Below are 19,942 nucleotides of genomic sequence, written 5' to 3'. Positions count from 1 at the left end.
GTATTCATCCTTTCTGATGGCTGAGTAATATTCCATTGTATATATGGACCACATCTTCTTTATCCATTCATCTGTCGAAGGGCATCTTGGCTCTTTCCACAGTTTGGCTATTGCAGACATTGCTGCTATGAACATTGCGGTGCATATGGCCCTTCTTTTCACTACATCTGTGTCTTTGGGGTAAATACCCAGTAGTGCAATTGCTGGGTCATAGGGTAGCCCTATTTTTAAATTTTTGAGGAACCTCCACACTGTTTTCCAAAGTGGCTGTACCAACTTAAAAGCAAGTTTCCTGTGGTGCCTGGGTGGCTCAGATGGTTAAGCGTCTGCCTTCAGCTCAGGTCATGATCCCAGGGCCCTGGGATCAAGCCCCACATCGGGCTCCTGGCTCAGCAGGGAGTCTGCTTCTCCCTCTCCCTCTGCCTCTCCCACTGCTCATGCTCTCTCTCTCTCTGTATCTTTGTGTCTCAAATGAATAAATAAAATCTTTAAAAAAAAAAAACAAAAACAATTTTTCTTGATTCAGTTTGCCAGATCATTTCAATTTTTATGTGATTGTTATTTACTACCATTTGCTAATACTACTCTCACTTTCTTTTTTAAACCACAAAACTTAAATAATCATCTTCGATTCAATGAATGGCAGTGACTAGCATTCTTTGGAGGCTAAATGAGCACTTAGAATGGCTGCAGTGAGGGTGACCTCCTGCCCTTCTAGCTTTTCCTAACTCTGCAGACCCAAGGAGACGGGCCGTCTGGTCTGGTTCTAGAACTAGGACCAGGCCTTCCTTCCTAACTGGGCTGAGCAGCCTCCTCCCCGCCCCCATTCACAGGAGTGGTGACTGACAGGCAAAGAGGATTAGTGCTGGCCTTTGAGGATTGTGAGCTCAGGCAGTATGAAAGCAGGATGCCCCCGATAGAGGGTGTCAGAAAGCAGTACCGACCTTTGACACGTGGAGCCAACCATACCCCAGAATATGCTACATACGTGGCAATTACATGGCAGAAAAAGTTGAAAGAAATGTATATAAAATCAAGATATTTAATGACTGAAAAGGCTTCCCCCCCACCTGCTAGCTTCTAAGTACTAATCCAAATTACATGCTCACATGAAGATAAGACTGCTCTAAGTATCACTTACAGTGAGATCATCAATCTTATTTTTTCCAGAGGTTTATTCAAAGTTCATTATATGTCTTTTGTACATTGTGAGATCATTTTAATTTATAAACTAATATTTACCAAACTAAAAAAATAAACTAGTATTTAACTGGTAAAATGATATTATCACATTTTACAATTACGTGAGTAGTTTATATAATAACGCTGATATCCTTCCTCATCCTGCTTCCAGCCTCGCCCTATTAATAGGCTAAAATAGTTGACAGAAGGGACACAGGTTCACTTCCTACCCTATTTGTTGAAAGCAGTGACAGTATGTTCTTACATTGTTTTGATCATTGATGCCTTCTAGATTTGAAAAGTTAGTGACCGTGCTGCACATATATACTCATTAAATTGATACTATTAAAACGTGTTTTCATTGTCAACATTTGCATTTGCTATGGCTGCTTATTTGACCACATGAATTATAAATCATGATTTGGGTTTTTGTTTGATTTTTTTTTTCCCCCCAAGAATCAGCTTAGGAAAGAGATTAAGTACTTTCTCTCACAGGAAGGAATTCTCAAAGTTCCACACCATTCAGAATTAGACCCTATGGCTATTTTACATGATTCAGATGTGTTTCTCTTTCAGACATTCCTCTTTCTTAGGTCTCCTTTCCTGCATTCGTTTTGCACACTTTGGCTTAGTGACTTGAATCCTTAGCAGATTAACAGCAGGAAATGTTGTCTGATAGTTCACTGCCAACATCTCATATGTGCGATGTGAAACTCTTTGTTAAAAAAATGAGCCCGATGTTTTTGCTGGCCAAGAAGAAGCATGCTTCACTGGAAAGCTATTATCTACCACAGTGCATGTCTCTGAGCACAAAAGTCTGATTTCAAATAGAGGCTGAAATTGCTTCAACAAATGAAGGCAGAAACAGATTGTGGCTGAGTGAAAAAGGGCTCTTTTTTCAAAAGTGGAGAGGCTTCCTGTTCAGGAAAGGGACTCTTGTCACCAGTGTGCTAAAAGTATCTGTGTACTGAATCTCAGTCAAAACATAGGACAGCTCTGTTGCATTTGAACAATTCATTCTGGTCTTGCCAGGACTATATGCAATGTGTATGATTATATATAACTATCTTATGTTTCGGCCTAGCATACACCAAAATATGCCAGTATACCCAATATATATTAACCATTTTGTGTGTGTTTGTATGTGATTATTGAATGTTCGCTCAGCTTATGGATAATGATACTGTTTTTCAACAATTTCTCAGTTTTACCTGTATGATGAGATTTATTTTTCATAAGACAAATGGGATGATTTCACTGCAGAAGGAATAGGCTTTCAACAGTATGTCAGTCTCTACACCAAATGTCAGCATGAGAAACCCCAGATGTACTGGGCTCCCTATCAAAAGGGTCAACTCATGGTCACCAACATTCATTGACTATTGCTTTCCATGAGCTAGGCAATATGCTTTCCTATGTTGTCTTAAGTATCAGTATTATTTCCATTTTATGATGAAGGCAGTGAAGCTCAGAAAGGTTAATATAACTTGTCTAACCTTGCAGAGCCAGCCTCTGTAGAACCAGGGTCCAGCCTCAGGGCTGACTTAATATTCCTCACTTAGAACAGAATGGCAAGAAAAGAAACTCGAATAGGTTAGGGATGCCCCCACATTAAAGATGTTTCAATAATGCCAGATGAATTCCAATCTCTGGACAACCAAGACAGGGAAGGAAATCACTATTTTGTTTAAAAACTTACCAAGACCAGGAAGGAGTTTCATATTCATATTTTAACAGAACATTGCAGGTCATCATTGCTAACTTAACTGAGCAAGAATGTGGCAGAATAATTACTGATGGGGTGATTGTGATACAGTAATTGAGAAACGTTGGTTTGAACGAGATGACCATCATGGCTTGCTGAGAAAGCTAACTGCTCGTGGATTTAAAGAAAGGCTGGCAATATATGCAGCATCCGGACAGAAGAAATTCTGTGTCAGCCCTCTCTAAGAATACTGCCTGAATCACATGTGGGATCAGTACAAAGGCTGGAAGATCCCATTAAGTCCTGCTCTGAGGGAATTGATTCTGGCAGTAGCAATGTGGATAATACTTACTAATTACTAAACTGGGCATTGAATGTACCTGTAAGCCAGGAAGCCCAAAAAGGAAGTAGATGCACATAAGGCAGCTGGTGTCATCTCTTGGTTCTTAGACCTTCCCAGCCACACATCTCTCGAGAGGGTTTATAGACCGTTGTCACTGACCAGACACCATAATCTTTTATTCCTACATTGACTGCAGCCCTTCGTATTTTCCAGGTATGGATTAAAAAAAAAAAAAGAATCCATTCTCCACTTAAATTTCAGGGCAGACAGTGTTAGAGTGTTTTTCTATCAAGAGTTCAAAAGAAAAAAAGGAAAACCCAGGAAAAGCTGACTTACGTAGAGTCCAGGTGTCTGATTTGGGCTCAAGACCTGGCCTAGCTGGCTGAGCATTTCAGATGGTCCTGAACCTCAGGTAAATTGTGATGCAGTCAGTTAGAAATAAAGAGAATTCTAATTGACCTTTGGAAGGAAGGGAAATAGAAAAGCATTCAGTGCAGAAAAATGCAATTAGGGAAGGAAGCATGAAAAAAAAAATGGGATTTTGCTTCATGGTTAATCCAAGATAATGTGAGGGAAAATTATTCAAATCATGCCATTAGCACTTACCAGGCACATATGTTGAATGCCTGCTGTATTGGGGAAAAAAAGATGGACAGTTTGCTGTCTTTGGGAGCGGAAATACAAGTTCACAACCTATAACAGTACATGGAAGAATTTAATTTCCAAAAGAAAATTGGTGGTCTATTTGAGGAAGATGTATGGTAGAAAGAATAAAGTACTTCTAGCATTGACACACCTTCAAATTTCAAAATAGCTAAAATGAGGTACAAAAGTGTCAGTTTTCCTAAAAGTTCTCAATATCAGACATTTTCCCTTATGTTAACACAAGTGGTTTTAAGCCTAAGCCGATACAAGAGGGCCCCCCCCCCATTTTTCAGTGCGGTAGTTTAAAGAAATGCATATATTGGGACGCCTGGGTGGCTCAGTCAGTTAAGCGTCTGCCTTCAGCTCCGGTCATGATCCCAGGGTCCTGGGATCAAGTCCTGCATCGGGCTCCCTGCTCCGCGGGGAGCCTGCTTCTCCCTCTGCCTCTGCCTCTCTCTCTCTCATGAATAAATAAATAAAATCTTAAAAAAAAAAAATGCATATATAAATTCTGAGGAGACTTAAAGTACATGCACACCCTGGTGCCGGCTTGGTCCCCGTCCCCTTCCTGAGAAAGAGGGACTGATGATGAGCTCCTGTTCTCAGGCAAAGCAACTCGCCCTGCCTCATTTTCTTCATGATTGTGCGGCTTCGGAGAGGTAATAACTATAACCATCTTCCCAAGTGAGGAGATTATATTTGACTTCACCAATTTCTCTAATTTCAGCATTTAGCCTTTGCTGGAGGAGAGCTTCACTCGGGCTGATTCATAGCTTTGTGAGACTGAAGCAAAAAACAAATCCTATTGTTAAGTCTCGTGCGAGACTTAGTCTGTGCTACCTGCTTGGGTGCACGTGGTCTCAAGCACAGGTTAAGAACTGCCTTCTGGAGACCGGAGCATCACGGCCGTGCTCATTTCAGGGAACACGTGCAGAAGTAGCTGTTTGCAGGTCACCTGAAGGTCATGTGTGAGAAGCTCCTCCCTTGGCCTTTCCCAGGGCTCAGGGCTGTGTGTTTGCTCCTCCCAGTTACCGCCCTCACCTGCGAGGGAAGGGGTGTACCTCTGACCTATTGCAAAAGGGGAAACCAAGACCTTTGTTAACCTACCTGGGCTTATTCTTTAGTAATGTGGCAGGTTCTTGAGTACAAGTTTATATTTAGCTCAAAAGGGAAAATGCCATCCTTTAAAAATCAACTCAGACATTTCTATTTTGCATATTTTATGCATGGCTTAAAATGCAAGTTTGTTTTCTTAATAGTTTTGTGGTTTATCATTTCTCATTTGCATCGTTTTATTTCAGCATTTGGCTGGTTTATCATTTCTTCCTTTTTTTGGTTTTTCATTTCTTGAGAACTTAATTTCTTAAGGAAATATGTTGGATTAGATTTTAATTGTGTATATACATAAATTTTATCATAATGCAGCTATGAGTGTTAGTATGAGAGGCCTAGAAGAAACTGCTTTGGGGCTAAACTCAATCTGAAAAAGTTACACATTTTCTCAAAAAAAGAAAACTTGCTTTAGAGTCCTCATATTTAAGAGTTTTGGGTCATAAAAATAATTTAACTTAAAGTGAACATTTCAACTATGCCTGCATGAATCACCTGGGAATCTTGAAAACATAAATGCCTTGGGCCCAGCTTCAGAAATTTTGGTTTGATAAGATGGGTTTCTGGGCATTGGCATTTTTTAAATACTCCAGGATCCATGGTTGAAAGCCATGAGTTTAAAATATTGCTTCAACAACATTGGTTATGATATGCTAGTGAAAAAAACTTTTCATGAAGTTTTATCAAGTTACCTTTTTAATCTCTTAACAGTATTTGACCAAAATGAGACTCCGTAAAAGATAAATACAGGAGGCGTGATGCCTCTAGGGAATGTCTTTTTTTTTTATAGTCAGTAGGGATGTAAGGTACATGCACAGAGAGACAGCTGTGATATAAGGCAGGATATGGGAAGTGCCCTCTTCGTGCTGTAATGCATGATGCCCAAAGGACAGAGAGAGAGAGAGAGAGGCCGGGAGGACAGGAAATGCTTTAAAGAAGTGGCGCTGGAGAAGCCTCATGAAGATGAGCGAGACTTGACAGGCAGGAGGCAAGGTAGAGCAAATGGGGACATTGAGAGCATCAGAATGGGGAGCGGCCGAAATGAATTGAAACACATCAAACCTGTTTAAATCCATGAGTTCATAGTGATCATATAAAACAAAATTTCTAGTTGGTGACATTGGATGGATGATGCTGGAGAGGACCTCATTACCTTAAAATTGGATAAAGGAGAAAAGGAGTGAGCATTGATCCTGACTTTCATCAGCAAACTGTGTTTATGCAACAAATAATACTGACAAAGAGAAGTATCTCCTCATAGACATACTCCAAGTAATAAATGCAGGAGGCATGATTAGGATTCAAATATGCTCATCTGGCAACCTCAAATTAATGGATCTAGGGCAGTGATCATCAGTGACTGCCAATATCACACACGCACACAAAAAGTAAGCGTCATTTGATGTCTCCTGATGAAACTGTACAGCATCACTCAGTGGAAAGCAGTGAAACCAGAATCGGATCAGGCTTCTAGATATAACTGCCAGGTTTCAGGAGATACAGGAGACAGAGGAACACATTAAATTATACCATGGAGATGCAGACAGTGAGGTCTAGACTGAGAGACCTGTACAGGAAATTGACCTGGTCTCTTAAATTAATTTCAAGGATAAAACCAAGATAAATGGAGAACTTGCAGACTGAGGCTAAAGAGATGCGTCAGCAACTTGTAGCGTGTGGACTTCCCAAACTGAAAAAGAAACCAAAATCTTTGAAACAGTTGGGGAAATTAAAGTACAGACAATCTCTGACTTACGGTGGTTAATTTAACTTACAATTTTTTGACTTCATGATGGTGCGAGAAAATGACATGCGTTCAGCAGAAACCGTACTTCAGATTCTGAGTTTGGATCTTCTCCTAGGCTAGCAATCTGTGATAGGTACTCGCCCATGATGCTGGGCCCAGGCAGCAGCTGCTCCCAGGCAGCCGGGCCAGCGTGAGGGTAAACAACCGATACACTGAGGGCCATTCTGTTTGTCACTTTCAGCACCCTATTCACGGAACTACCTGAGATAATGCAATGCTGGATTATAGAATAGGCGTCGCATTAGATGATTTTGCCCAACTCTAGGCTAATATGAGTGTGGTGAGCATGTGTAAGGTAGGCTAAGCTGAGCTATGACGTTTGGTAGATGAGGTGCACTAAGTGCATTTTTGTTTTTTATTTTTATTTTTTAGATTTTATTTATTTTACAGAGAGAGACACAGCCAGAGAGGGAACACAAGCAGGGGGGAGTGGGAGAGGGAGAAGCAGGATTCCTGCCGAGCAGGGAGCCTGATACGGGGCTCGATCCCAGGAATCATGACCTGAGCCGAAGGCAGATGCTTAATAGACTGAGCCACCCAGGCGCCCCTTAAGTGCATTTTTAACTTAGGACATTTTCTTTTTCTTTTTTTTTTAACTTAGGATATTTATTTTTCTTTTTAAAATTTAGGATATTTTCAACTTACACTCAGTTTATGGGGTGCAACCCCACTGTAAACTGAGGAAGATCTGTACTGATTAGATATTTGATGATATTAAAGACATTGCTAGTTTTGTTTAGATGTGATAAAGGTATTGAGATTACATTTTTTTTTAAAGATTTTATTTATTTGAGAGAGAGAGGGAGAGTGGGGAGGAGCAAAGGGGGAGGGAGAGGGTCCATGCTGAGCACAGAGCCCAACGCCAGGCTTGATCTCAGGACCCTGAGATGATGACCTGAGCTGAACCCAAGAGTCGGGCACTCAACCAACTGACCACCCAGGCACCCCAAGATTACATTTTTAAAAAGAGTAGAGTTACATACTAAGACATAAAGAGATAAAATTATTGCTGAAATGCTTCAGAATAACCAGGGGAAGGATGAATTGAGTGGAACTCCAGATGACCCAAGGTTATGGTCTTCAGAAGGCATTTGTTGAAATTGGGTGACAAGTTTGCAGGGCTTCGTTATATTGTCCTGTCTACTTTTGTATATGTTTGAAATCCCTCATACTAAAGCATTCAAAATTAATTTTTTAAAATTACTCTTCTAATGGACAAATAAAATTAACAAATTTTATTACAGACTTACCAGGTGATACTGGTTGATGAGCAGTACATTGAAAACCAATGTTTTACAGACAGTATTGTTAAAGATACTGAATGACCTTTGACTTGTGGGAAGTTTCACTGATGCTACAGAAAAGCTTATTTCATTTGCTGTGTTTGAGTGGTGATGGTGGATGTATCTTCTTGAATTTAGTGCCCAAAGCAAGCACAGCCTCTGACCTTAGCTATTCCATCATCATGTTGTTCATAGTTTGGATTCCCTAATTGTGTGATGTAGATCTTGAGCAATCACTTCAACCGTCACCCACCTTCTGTTCGTTACCAGATCATATTGGGTTTGCTTGCAGGCATTTTAGACTCGGGGTTCCTGGTGTGTACGTACATAGGATGAGAAGCATAGCAGCTTTTCCTCGAAGGATTTCGCTTTTATCATTGGTATGTGTTGCGACTAACGTTTTTTATTTTTCCAACATGTTTGCTCTCAGTAAAAATTTTAAGTTTTCATTTACTCATGATAAAAGTAAAATCATTTGGAGCTTAATTGTATTAATCTCTTTAAGTATTTAATAAATTATTAACAATTTAAAATAAGACATTAAGTATTTTTGTCAGTGTTCCTCTTTTTAATTAATATACCTTTTTTTGAGCAGTTTTAGGTTTACAGAAAGATTAAGCAGAAAGTACAGAGCCTTCTCATATAACCCCCTCAAACTCCCTTCTCCCGCCCCCCCTTCCATATTTTCAACATTTTATATCTGTGTGCTACATTTATTATAATTACTGAAACGATGTTGATATGTTTTATTAATTAGAGTCCATAGTGTACATTAAGGTTCACTCTTTGTACATTCCATGGGTTTGGATAAATGTATAATGACATATATCCACCATTTAGTACCATTCAGGGTAGTTTTATTATGCTAACAATCCTTTTTTCTCCACCTGTTGACCTCTCCCTCCTCCCTAACCTCTGGCAACCATTGATCTTTTTTCCTGTCTCCATAGTTTTGCCTTTTCCAAAATGTCATATAGCTGGAATCATACCTACAGCCTTTTCAGATTGTCTTCTTTCACTTAGTAATAGGTATTTGAGGTTCTGCCATGTCTCCTCATGGCTTGATAGTTCATTTCTTTTTAATGTGAATAATGTCCCATTTTCTAGATTGTAACACAGTTTATTTATCATCCATTCACCTACTGAGACACATCTTGGTTGCTTCCAAGTTTTGGCAGTGTTGCATAAAGCTGCCAAAAGTATCTACATGCAGGTTTTTGTATATACGTAAATTTTCACCTCCTTTGTACCAAGGAGTATGATGGCTGGATCATATATTAAGAGTATGTTTAGTTTTGTAAGAAACTGCTAGACTGCCTTCCAAAGTGGCTCGCCATTTTGGATTTCTATCAGCAAGGAATAAGACTTCCTATTGTTCCACATCCTTGCCAGCAATTAGTGTTGTCTGTGTTTTGAATTTTAGCCATTCTAATAGGTGCGTAGTGGTGCCTTGTTCTTTTAATTTGCAATTATCTAATGGTATTTGATAAACATATCTCCACATGTTTTTCTGACATCTCTATGTCTTCGGTGAAGTATCTGTTGAGATCTTTTGCACAGTTTTTAATTTGGTTGTTTTCTTATTGTTGAATTTAAGAGTTCTTTGTGTATTTTGGGTACCATTCCTTTATCAGATAGGTCTTTGCAAATATTTTGTCCCATTCTGTGGCTTGTCTTTTTATTCTCTTAAAGTTTTTCTCTTTTGACACACTTTTCCTAACATTCAACACTGTCATGAGTCAATATGGAACATTTTTAAATTAAAAACGTTAAGAAGGAGAGTTCATATTGCTTGGGGGATTTACCGTTCTTTAGATATTTAAAGTCTTTGTTGGACTGTAATATCCCCATTTACTTTATCAGAAACAGAAACCTAATTTTTTAGTGGAGAAAAGAGGGCAGAAAGAATGTGGTCTACCATTAGTTTGTTACTCTAGGAAAGCAAAATCGACTTTTCTAGATGTTCAGAGATTAATAGTGAGTGGTATATATGAACTATGAATGTCCTTGAGTCAGAGATATGACTTAACTCACATGAAACGGCAAACAAGACTAAAAATTATTATCTTCTCTGGTTATCTTCTATGTTCTCTGTTAATTTAGAAAAACCTCTGTCAACATTGTTTACTCAGTTCTTGACTCATTACGGCTATAATATAAACATGCCCAATGACAGTAAAGTACCTAAATTTGATCACTTAATGAATATCGTGTCTTCAGCAACCAAATATTTAATCTAAATTCTTTAAAAGTTTCAGTCTGATTGTTGAGCTTTAGTCAAATACGTTAGATGTTGTTACCTAAAGATACACAGATGTCGGTAAGTAGAAATAATTGCCTTGAAAAGTTGAACAGTGTGCAAAAAAATAATCTGAGTTAGAAGAATCAAGAATTTGGGAGAGTTCGGAGTGATGCTCTCTAGGGCTGGAAAGTAGATCCAACTCCATCCACTGGCAGTCTTTCTCATCACATGTGCAGAAGGGTGCTGAAGCCACATCCAGTCTCCATGAGAAAGAGCCTTGTAATCGTTAATAATGTTTGCCGTGACACAGGGGACCCAATCATAGCCTCAAGCCCATGACAGCCTTGCTCCATAGAATCTTACATCCTCACTCCAGGATGAGAAAATGAAGACCCAAGTAATTTAAAAGGCTTTTCTAGTGTCATCCAGCTAGCTGGTGGTTGTGGTGATATTTAGCAGGTAGGAATTTTATTGTTTACGTATAACCATCTATGGTAGATCCTGGATTACTGATCTTGGTTCTTAGGAGGGAAAAAACAAACTTTGGTGTGAAGAATGGACCACTATGTAATTGTCTTAAGAACTGTTTGTAGTGTTCGAAATATGTTTAAAATATTCAGTAAGAAAAAATCTGGTCTATTCAAAAGAGAGCTACGAATCATTAATAGAAATCAAATTGTGAGAAGCCAGAAAAGTATGATCTAGTTAGTACAGTGGTCTGTGCTTGAGCTAGTCCATGCCACCTGTTAGACGAAGGGAAGAACATAGCAGCCAGGAGACAGCTAATTAAAACAATGCCCAAGGCAGCCTGCTGCATATTCAGAAAGAATTCTACAATTGAGGGGCTGCTGGGTCAGAGAATAGAGAAGACTTTACTTATTTGTATTTGTTTTGTTTTGTTTTACTTTTACTCATTGAGAAAGTACTTGGGCCAGACACTGGTATGTGTTTGGGTATGTACGGGGGGTGGTGTACGTGTGTGTAAAAACTGTAGTCTAGCTAAAGCAGTTAGGTAGTAAGCAGGTAATTAATATCTAAAGAAAGAGCGGGACATGTTAATACTGAACTGCTTATTGGCACCATGAGGAGTTGTTTATTTGCTCCAACAGCAAAAATGCGTACATAGTAAGTTCTACATTACGGATCCTGCTACTTGTTGGTCACCTGGGCTATAATAGCTAATGTTTATGGAATACTTGGTATGTGCCGTCACTGGACCCAAGTTTGAATACTTCGTTTTATTTTAATGTCATCCATTCCAAAGAAGAAGGTAGTTTCATACCCATTTTACAGAGGGAAAAACAGGGAGCTTCACATAGCTGCAAAGAACATAGTGAAGATTCAAACCCTGGTTGATCTGCTAAAGCCACCACTCCGCGATTACATAATACTGCCTCTCTCATCTGACTTCTCTGAACCTCTGTGTTCTTCTCTGTAAACTGAAGATAATACCAGTAGAAGCCATCGGAAGAAGCAATTTTTTTTTTTTAAGACTTTATTTATTTATTTGACAGAGAGAGACACAGCGAGAGAGGGAACACAAGCAGGGGGAGTGGGAGAGGGAGAAGCAGGCTTCCTGCCGAGCAGGGAGCCCGATGCGGGGCTCGATCCCAAGACCCTAGGATCATGACCTGAGCCGAAGGCAGACGCTTAATGACTGAGCCACCCAGGCACCCCAGAAGAAGCAATTTTTTTTATGACAACGTTATAATCTGTTAAACATTATTCAGATGTGATAAGCTGTTGTTTACAAATAAAAGATTTAAACCGGTGAGCAGCATTTCATTGTCCTACCACTTATTCATATCCATTGAACAATGTTATTATGTAGTTTTGCTAATATGTAATTCATTTTCATGCATTATTAAACTTTTTTCAAACACATCATTGATTATTTAGCTAGCTACAGTTTAGGCTTTACTTTTCTATCATAGATTTATCTTTTTTACTAAATAATCGTGCTTCAGGGGGCTGAGCAATTAACTTTCAATGTAATTACAGTTGCATAATAATACACAGCACTTACAGGTTTCTGAATACTTATTATTTTGGCATGCACATTGTCAATTTTTACATCTCTCATTGTTATTACATTAAATCTTAAAGACAAATATGCTTACTGTATTAGGTGTCAAGTGTTTGTATGATACAAACAAAACATGGCTTAATTTAATTGTTGCCAGTCCATCCATCTCAGTCCCCAAGGCCAGGTTGAAAGACCTTTGAAGGATTCCATGAAAACGTGATACTGGGTATTCCAGTAAATTAAGCTGATAGATTTTTGTTCCTCAGACGACTACCTTTTTCCTTTCTGCAAGTGACTGTGTTACGGTAAAAAATGTAGCATGAATATCTATATCTTATATTTATAAATGATAACTAAAATCTTTAAACTTAACATTTTATGTCTAATAGGAAGGATTTCTCAAAAAGAAATAAAGAGAAAGTTGAACACTGTAATACAAAACTGAAATTTGTGAACAAAAATCATGAAGTTAACAGAATTTCTAAGTAAGGGTTGGAATAGAAAGTCTTCAGGGGAAGTCTGCCTAAGCTAAGGAATAGGCTTGATTCTTCCCAGGCTCCGAATCTGGTTGCGTGGGGACCGAGTTAGGGCATTCTGAAACACAGCTTTTGCTGGTCCTTTGTATTCTTTGACTCTCAAGATTTTTATGTTTCACAAGATGTTTCAGACTTCCAAGCCCCACATCATTTCCTCAGCTACTTCTGTTTAGAAATCATCCACTCGGGCGCCTGGGTGGCTCAGTCGGTTAAGCGTCTGCCTTCGGCTCAGGTCATGATCCCGGGGTCCTGGGATCGAGCCCCGCATCGGGCTCCTTGCTCGGCGGGGAGCCTGCTTCTCCCTCTCCCTCTGCCGCTCCCCCTGCTTGTGTTCGCCCCACCCCCTCCCAAATAAATAAAATCTTTAAAAATTAAAAATTAAAAAAATACCCTCGGGTTGCCTGTACTTACTCAGTGGCACAGGCGAGTTTTGGGTTTGTCTGTTGATTGTAAGGACAGGGTTTTGTAGGTGTCGGCCCACTTTATTGAACCTTGAAGTTGCAGCAAGCAGTATGTTAAATTTTACCCATTCTTATCTGTGGCAACTGAGAGAACTTTATGTGTGTTGACTTGTTCTGCTTTGTTTTCCACAGAAACGCTCCAGAGGCCAGATGCTGTTTGATAAAGTATGTGAACATCTGAATTTGCTGGAAAAAGACTATTTTGGGCTTACGTATCGAGATGCTGAAAACCAGAAGGTGAGTGATTAAAAGCAATACAAAATGTATGTCTCAAACTACTCATTACTGTAAGAAAGGGAATGAAAACTGAATTGGTAAATCATTTTCTCTGCTTCCACTCCTGTATTTACTCCTTTGAGTCCCTAAATGCTGTTAATCACCTTACTTCCTTATGAAAGATATTGACGACTTCCTTTAATCTTGAATTTTCTGGAAAGAGTAAATCCGTTTTTCATGCATGAGTTATTTATGGTTCTAGGAGAGCATTTTATATGGTTCTTGGATGATATATTTCAGTGTATTTGAGCCCATGAAAATCAAATACATTGATACTTACGTAGAATACATGTTCCCTGACTGCTGTCCTATTCTTAATTCATCTTAGTATGCTTTCATATTCTTACAAAATCGAATATGACATGGGTCGTTTGCTGACCAGACCCTTGTCTAATGTATTCAGCAGGTACTTAATGTTTAATAATACTTCTGTAAACTCTTACACCTGAGTAATGCAGTCTCTTTGGGGCTTTGCCTCACTAATGCCCACAGGTACCTGAAAAATAAAGAAGAGGAAACTGTTTCCTTTGTGTTTGTGCTAGGAACTAAGTCACAGAAATTTTGCTCATAGATGTTATTTGTTTTGATGTTGTGCAATGAATCATGCTTAATACCTACTCAATTCACTGAACAATGTCTAACTTTGTTATCAAACATCTGAGTTTTCTGATGAGGAAAATAATAAATCTCAAGCATGTATTCATTTGTTAGGCAAGTGCCTAAGAATCTATAATTACAGAAGTCACTTTGTGGGCCTGAATGGCTAGGACATCAGTGGACATCGTGTATCTTTAATTTATTCTAGTAACTTCATTGAACATAGAATCCACTATTTTTTTTTCCCTCCTCTGTTGCTGTACTAGCTCGAATCTTTGAAGGTGGTGGTGTAAAAGAAAAGAATTTTGTCACGCGTGAATTGTGCACACACACACACATTTTCTCATTAGACTCATTAGACTCCCAGCTGTGGGGGAAGGACCCAGCTTGGAGGGCCTGCCACCATGCACTTTCAAATATGCTTTAGTGCATGATCATCATCCAGTTATTTTTATTCTTCTCTGGTTCAAATTCAAACTGTCATTTCCGTTTCAGAATTGGCTGGACCCTGCTAAGGAAATAAAAAAACAGATTCGAAGTAAGTTCTTTTGGATTATTTTGCATGGTAGTGTGAAGATTTTTAGAGAGCCGGATTGTCTGAATTGGTGGCCCATACCCACATGGCTAGTGTGAATACAGTTTTTTTAAAAAGACAGAGTAAGCTCTCAGATTTTATCTTTGACAGGTTGGTCTAGCTTAAATACCCGTTTTTAATCATCACAGCTTGGGAATGAAATGACTATGACATTTGACCTATTACCCTGCTTGCACCCAGAATGTGCAATATGATTTAATCAAGTGATGCTCCAGTTGGCAATCAGCCATTTATAAGCTCCCAACTTAATTATTAATGTTAAATTAAGCCTAACTGCCACAAAAGTAGAAAAGTCAAGCTAAAGGTAATAGTTCTTGAATGGTTTAGAAAAGGAATAACAAGTCAGATTGAAGTTTACTATCTGGTAACAACCTCTTTCCTTGGTCCCTAAAGGCAAGTTAAGAAACCCATGTTTCCTAACAATTGCAAGGGCAATCCACAAAACTGAAATACAGGTAGCTAGTAAGTATGAGACAAGTTGCTGAATCTTACTAACCATTAAATGCAAATTAAAACAAGACATCATTTTTCATGTATTCGGGTTAACATAGATTTAAAAGTTTATTAATATACTACACTAGCAACTATGGACACAGCTGGTAGAAGTATAAATTGGCACAACCCTTTAAGAGGGTACTCTGTCAGTATTTATTAAAATTTAAAATGTGCTTATTCATTGACCCCTAATTTTACTTGTACATTCATCCAGCATATGTATTAGAGGGGAAAATGTGTATATGTGTACATGCATGAAAGTTTGTTATAATATTGTTTGCAATAGCAGAAAACTAGAAGCAACTTAAATATCCATTTATAAAGAACTGATTAAATCACTCATGGAATAACCATACCTTGAAATACTAAGCAACTATTAATAGAATGAGGTAGACTGTGTCTTAGTTCTCATTAGTGAGACAAGTGACATTTGTTTAAAAGAAGTTATGCATATATATGTATATACACATATAAAGAAATATATACACACACACACACACACACACATATATATATATATATATACATACATACATACATATATATGTAATAAATTTTGGAAGAGCACAAAAGCTGTCAATAGTAAATACCTCCAGAAGTGGCACCATAGTGTAGGGGGTTGAGAAAGAGGAATTATTTTTATTTTTATTTTTAAACCTTTTCTGTAGCTCTTTTAGCATAGTAGACATGGATAGTCTTTATAATTGTAAATAACTAATTTTTTAAAGCAATTTATTTTTTGTCAATAAAATTGGTAATTTTTCAAACAACTAATTCTAGTTGAAGAATAAATTTAAGACCAATTCATTAATAAGAATGTTATGGCCATGGAAGTTTTCAACAGTTTCCTATTAAAAAAGAACAGGTATTTCCATTGCCTTTGTATGTGCTGAGATATCAAAATATATTGAGTACTAATAAAAAGTAATTAGTAGTGAGCAGTTTGAAATGGTTTAATAGATAATATCTCAAAAAAAGCTACTCTACTTCTAGATATTACACAGACTGATGATTCTGTATACAACTAAAACATCTTTACCATATATTTTTTAAAGATTTTGTTTATTTATTTGACACACAGAGAGGGGTGGGAGAGAGCAAGCACAAGCAGGGGGAGCGGCAGGCAGAGAGAGAAGCAGGCTCCCCGCTGAGTGAGGAGCCCGATGTGGGGCTCAATCCCAGGACCTGGGGATCACAACCCGAGCCGAAGGCAGCCACTTAACCAACTGAGCCACCCAGGTGCCCCTCTTTACCATATTTATGAGAGAAATTTGATAATCAAGTTGGATAGAAATAAATTGGGACTGAAACCAGGGACAGCTCCAGTTGTGAAAACACTCCTTCTTTTTGTTCCAAGAGTCCTAATAAAAAATGTAAGATGATGAATGTGTTCTAAGAATCCTTCTGTGGAGTTACTGAAAGCAGATGTGTTGAATATATATCCTAACATATTGTGTACATAAAGTCCTCTGTATTCACCTAATTAATGAAATGCTGTTTCTTACTTGGGTGATGTATAATTGCAAAGCCCTTTGAAAATATATTAAAAATTCAGGGATAAATCACAATATTGGTGGAAGAAAAGCTATATTAATGTCCGTTTTCTTATCTGTTTTTAATGGAATTCTTTTTTTTCCCCCCTCAACTTCCCATTTATCCTATCTCCTACCTTCTGCGGGCCCGATCTCACGACTCTGAGATCACGACCTGAGCTGAAACCAAGAGTTGGATGCTTAACCAACTGAGCCACCCAGGCGCCCCTCCTACCTTCCTTTCTAAGAGAAGAAAGAGGACAATCAGAACATGAGATTTAAAGGATATTTTCATCATGTAGATTAGGCACTATTTGTGACTGCAACATAAAGAGAACTAAGTGGCAATCCTGCAAATAAAGGAGGAAACAAGGACAATTGGAATTTTTTTAATTGAATTTGGTATTTTTATCTATATTCCTCATTGTTTCCCATGTACCCAAATGCCCTCTTTCCACAAAATTTACATTCTACCAAGGCAGAGAACTATTATCATATCTAATGGAATTATTGTACCATCACCTCCTTTTCCTAAATATAAATGATAACAGGGAAATGCAGATCAAAACCACAATGAGATATCACTTCACCCCTGTCAGAAAGGCTAATATCAAAAAGACAACAGGAGCACCTGGGTGGCTCAGTCTGTTAAGCGTCCAACTCTTAATTTTGGCTCAGGTCACAATCTCAGGGTGGTGAGATGGAGTCCCAAGTTGTGCTCCACCCTAGGTGCGGAGCTTGCTTAAGATTCTCTATCTCCCTCTCCCCCTCCCTCCCCCACCAACAAACAAGTGTTGGTGAGGATGTGGAGAAAAGGAACCCTTTTGCACTATTGGTAGGAATGTAAGTCAGGAATGTAAGTCACACCCATTATGGAAAACAGTATGGAGATTCCTCAAAAAATTAAAAATAGAAATACCATATGATCTAGTAATTCCACCACTGGATATTTACCCAAAGAAAACCGAAATACTAATTTAAAAAGATGTATGCATGGGCGCCTGGGTGGCTCAGTTGGTTAAGCGACTGCCTTTGGCTCAGGTCGTGATCCTGGAGTCCCTGGATCGAGTCCCGCATCGGGCTCCCTGCTCGGCAGGGAGTCTGCTTCTCCCTCTCCCACTCCCCCTGCTTGTGTTCCCTCTCTCGCTGTGTCTTTCTCTGTCAAATAAATAAATAAAATCTTTAAAAAAAAAAAAAAGATGTATGCACCCCTGTGTTTATTGCAGCATTATTTACAATAACCAAGATAATGGAAGTAACCCAAGTATCAATAGATGAATGGATAAAGAAGATGTGGTATATATATATATATAATGGAATATTACTTAGCCATAAGAAAGAATGAGATCTTGCTATTTGCAACAGCATGGATGGACCTAGAGTGTACTGTGTTAAGTGAAATAAGGCAGATAAAGACAAACATCATATGATTTCACTTATGTGTGGAATCTGAACAAACAAAAAAAGCAGAAACAGATCCACAAATACAGAGAACAAACTTATGGCTGCCGGGGGTGGGGGAGGGATGGGCAAAGATGGGTGAAGGGGAGTGGGAGATACAAGACTTCCAGTTATGGAATGAATAAGTCATAGGGATGAAAGATAGCACATAAGGAATATAGTCAATGGTATTGTAGTGTTGTATGGTGACAGATGGTAGCTACACTTGTGAGCATAGCATAATGTCTAGAGCTGTCAATTCACTATGCTGTACATCTGAAACTAATATAACATTGAGTGTCAACTATACTTCAGTTAATATGTGTGTATATAGATACACACACACATATAAATGATTAAAGGATGTTTCCATTCTTTTCATGCTGTAGGTGCATAGATGGTCTCTAGGTCTTCAAGAGAATGTCAGTCAACCTGATAAAGCTTTTAAGTTACAAATTGATGAGAAATAGAGAATTCTGAAACTGAAAAGTTTGCTCTTATGAAAAAAATTAATTCTAGTCATTTTTATGCAGACCCAGATGTTTAAATTTTTTTTTTTAAGATTTTATTTATTTATTCATGAGAGACAGAGAGGCAGAGGCAGAGGGAGAAGCAGGCTTCCCGCAGAGCAGGGAGCCCGATGCAGAACTCGATCCCAGGACCCTGGGATCATGACCTGAGCCAAAGGCAGACGCTTAACCAACTGAGCCACCCAGGCACCCCCCAGATGTTTAAATTTCTAAATATACTGTATTTTGTGATATAAATATACTATATTTATGATATAATAATTTCATGATATAAAGTATATGATCTATATACTGTGTATAGTAATTTTATGCTGTGAATGCAGTATATTTAAAGTTTTTAAGATTTGGCAGCCATGCAATACTAAAATTAGAATTTTTTATAAGAACGAACTCTTCAGTTTCATAGTTTTCCATCATAAATTTGTGATTTGAAATCCTCTATCAACATTATAGGAATATCATTTTAATGCATTCATATCTTGTGTCTCACCAGGGCCATCATCTGGGCAGATTCAGGCTTGCAAGAGCATTCATTACATAATCATGGCTTCCCACCCAATTTGTTTCTATCAGATTCTTTATGGGGATATATATTTGAGCTTTAATCTGCCTCTTGTTAATTTCAAATCTTATGCTTTATTTAGATTTTTTTTCTTGACTAGGGTGTAGATTGTAGTTTCTTAAACTTCCCACTCTTTAAAAATAATACCCCACAAAACCTTGCAGTTATTTGGGTTATAACCTCATGAAAATGGATTCCTTGGGATTAATGATTTTCAGACTATGGTCCCTATGCCCACCTGTACTCAGACCACAAGGGGGTTTATTAAAACCACAAGTTCCTCGGCCATATTCCAAATCTCTGGAATAAAAATCTCTGGGTGGAGCCTAGAAATGGGCATTTTTAGCAAGTACCTCAGATGCTTCAGCCAACTATAGTTTGAAATTCTTTTCCTGCCATGAGAATTTTTGCTTTGAAATATCTTTCTTATACTTTTTTTTTTAAGATTTTATTTTAGAGACAGTGTGTGCACATGCAAACGAGTGGAGGAGCAGAGGAGGGAGGGAGAGAGAATTTGAAGCTGATTGAGGACTAAGCACGGATCTAGATGTGGGGCTCAATCCCACAACCGGGAG

General features: G+C 38.4%; 1 protein-coding gene across 14 annotated transcripts in view; it reads left to right on the top strand.

The window, feature by feature from the left end:
• EPB41L3 (erythrocyte membrane protein band 4.1 like 3) overlaps positions 1-19,942 on the top strand; it is a 151,732-nt gene that overhangs the window by 87,723 nt on the left and 44,067 nt on the right. For all 14 annotated transcript variants that reach the window (XM_034996014.1, XM_034996024.1, XM_034996015.1 and 11 more), the window contains 2 exons: positions 13,473-13,577; positions 14,709-14,751. In XM_034996014.1, the coding sequence (XP_034851905.1) occupies positions 13,473-13,577; positions 14,709-14,751 (148 nt within the window). The remainder of the gene's footprint in view (positions 1-13,472; positions 13,578-14,708; positions 14,752-19,942) is intronic.

The sequence above is a fragment of the Mirounga leonina genome, unplaced genomic scaffold, assembly GCF_011800145.1.
Source record: "Mirounga leonina isolate KUSES-001 unplaced genomic scaffold, KU_Mleo_1.0 Mir_93, whole genome shotgun sequence".
In the NCBI taxonomy this organism is placed as follows: domain Eukaryota; kingdom Metazoa; phylum Chordata; class Mammalia; order Carnivora; family Phocidae; genus Mirounga; species Mirounga leonina.
The sequence above is the reverse complement of the archived record's forward strand: the minus strand, read 5'-3'. Positions and strand labels throughout refer to the sequence as shown.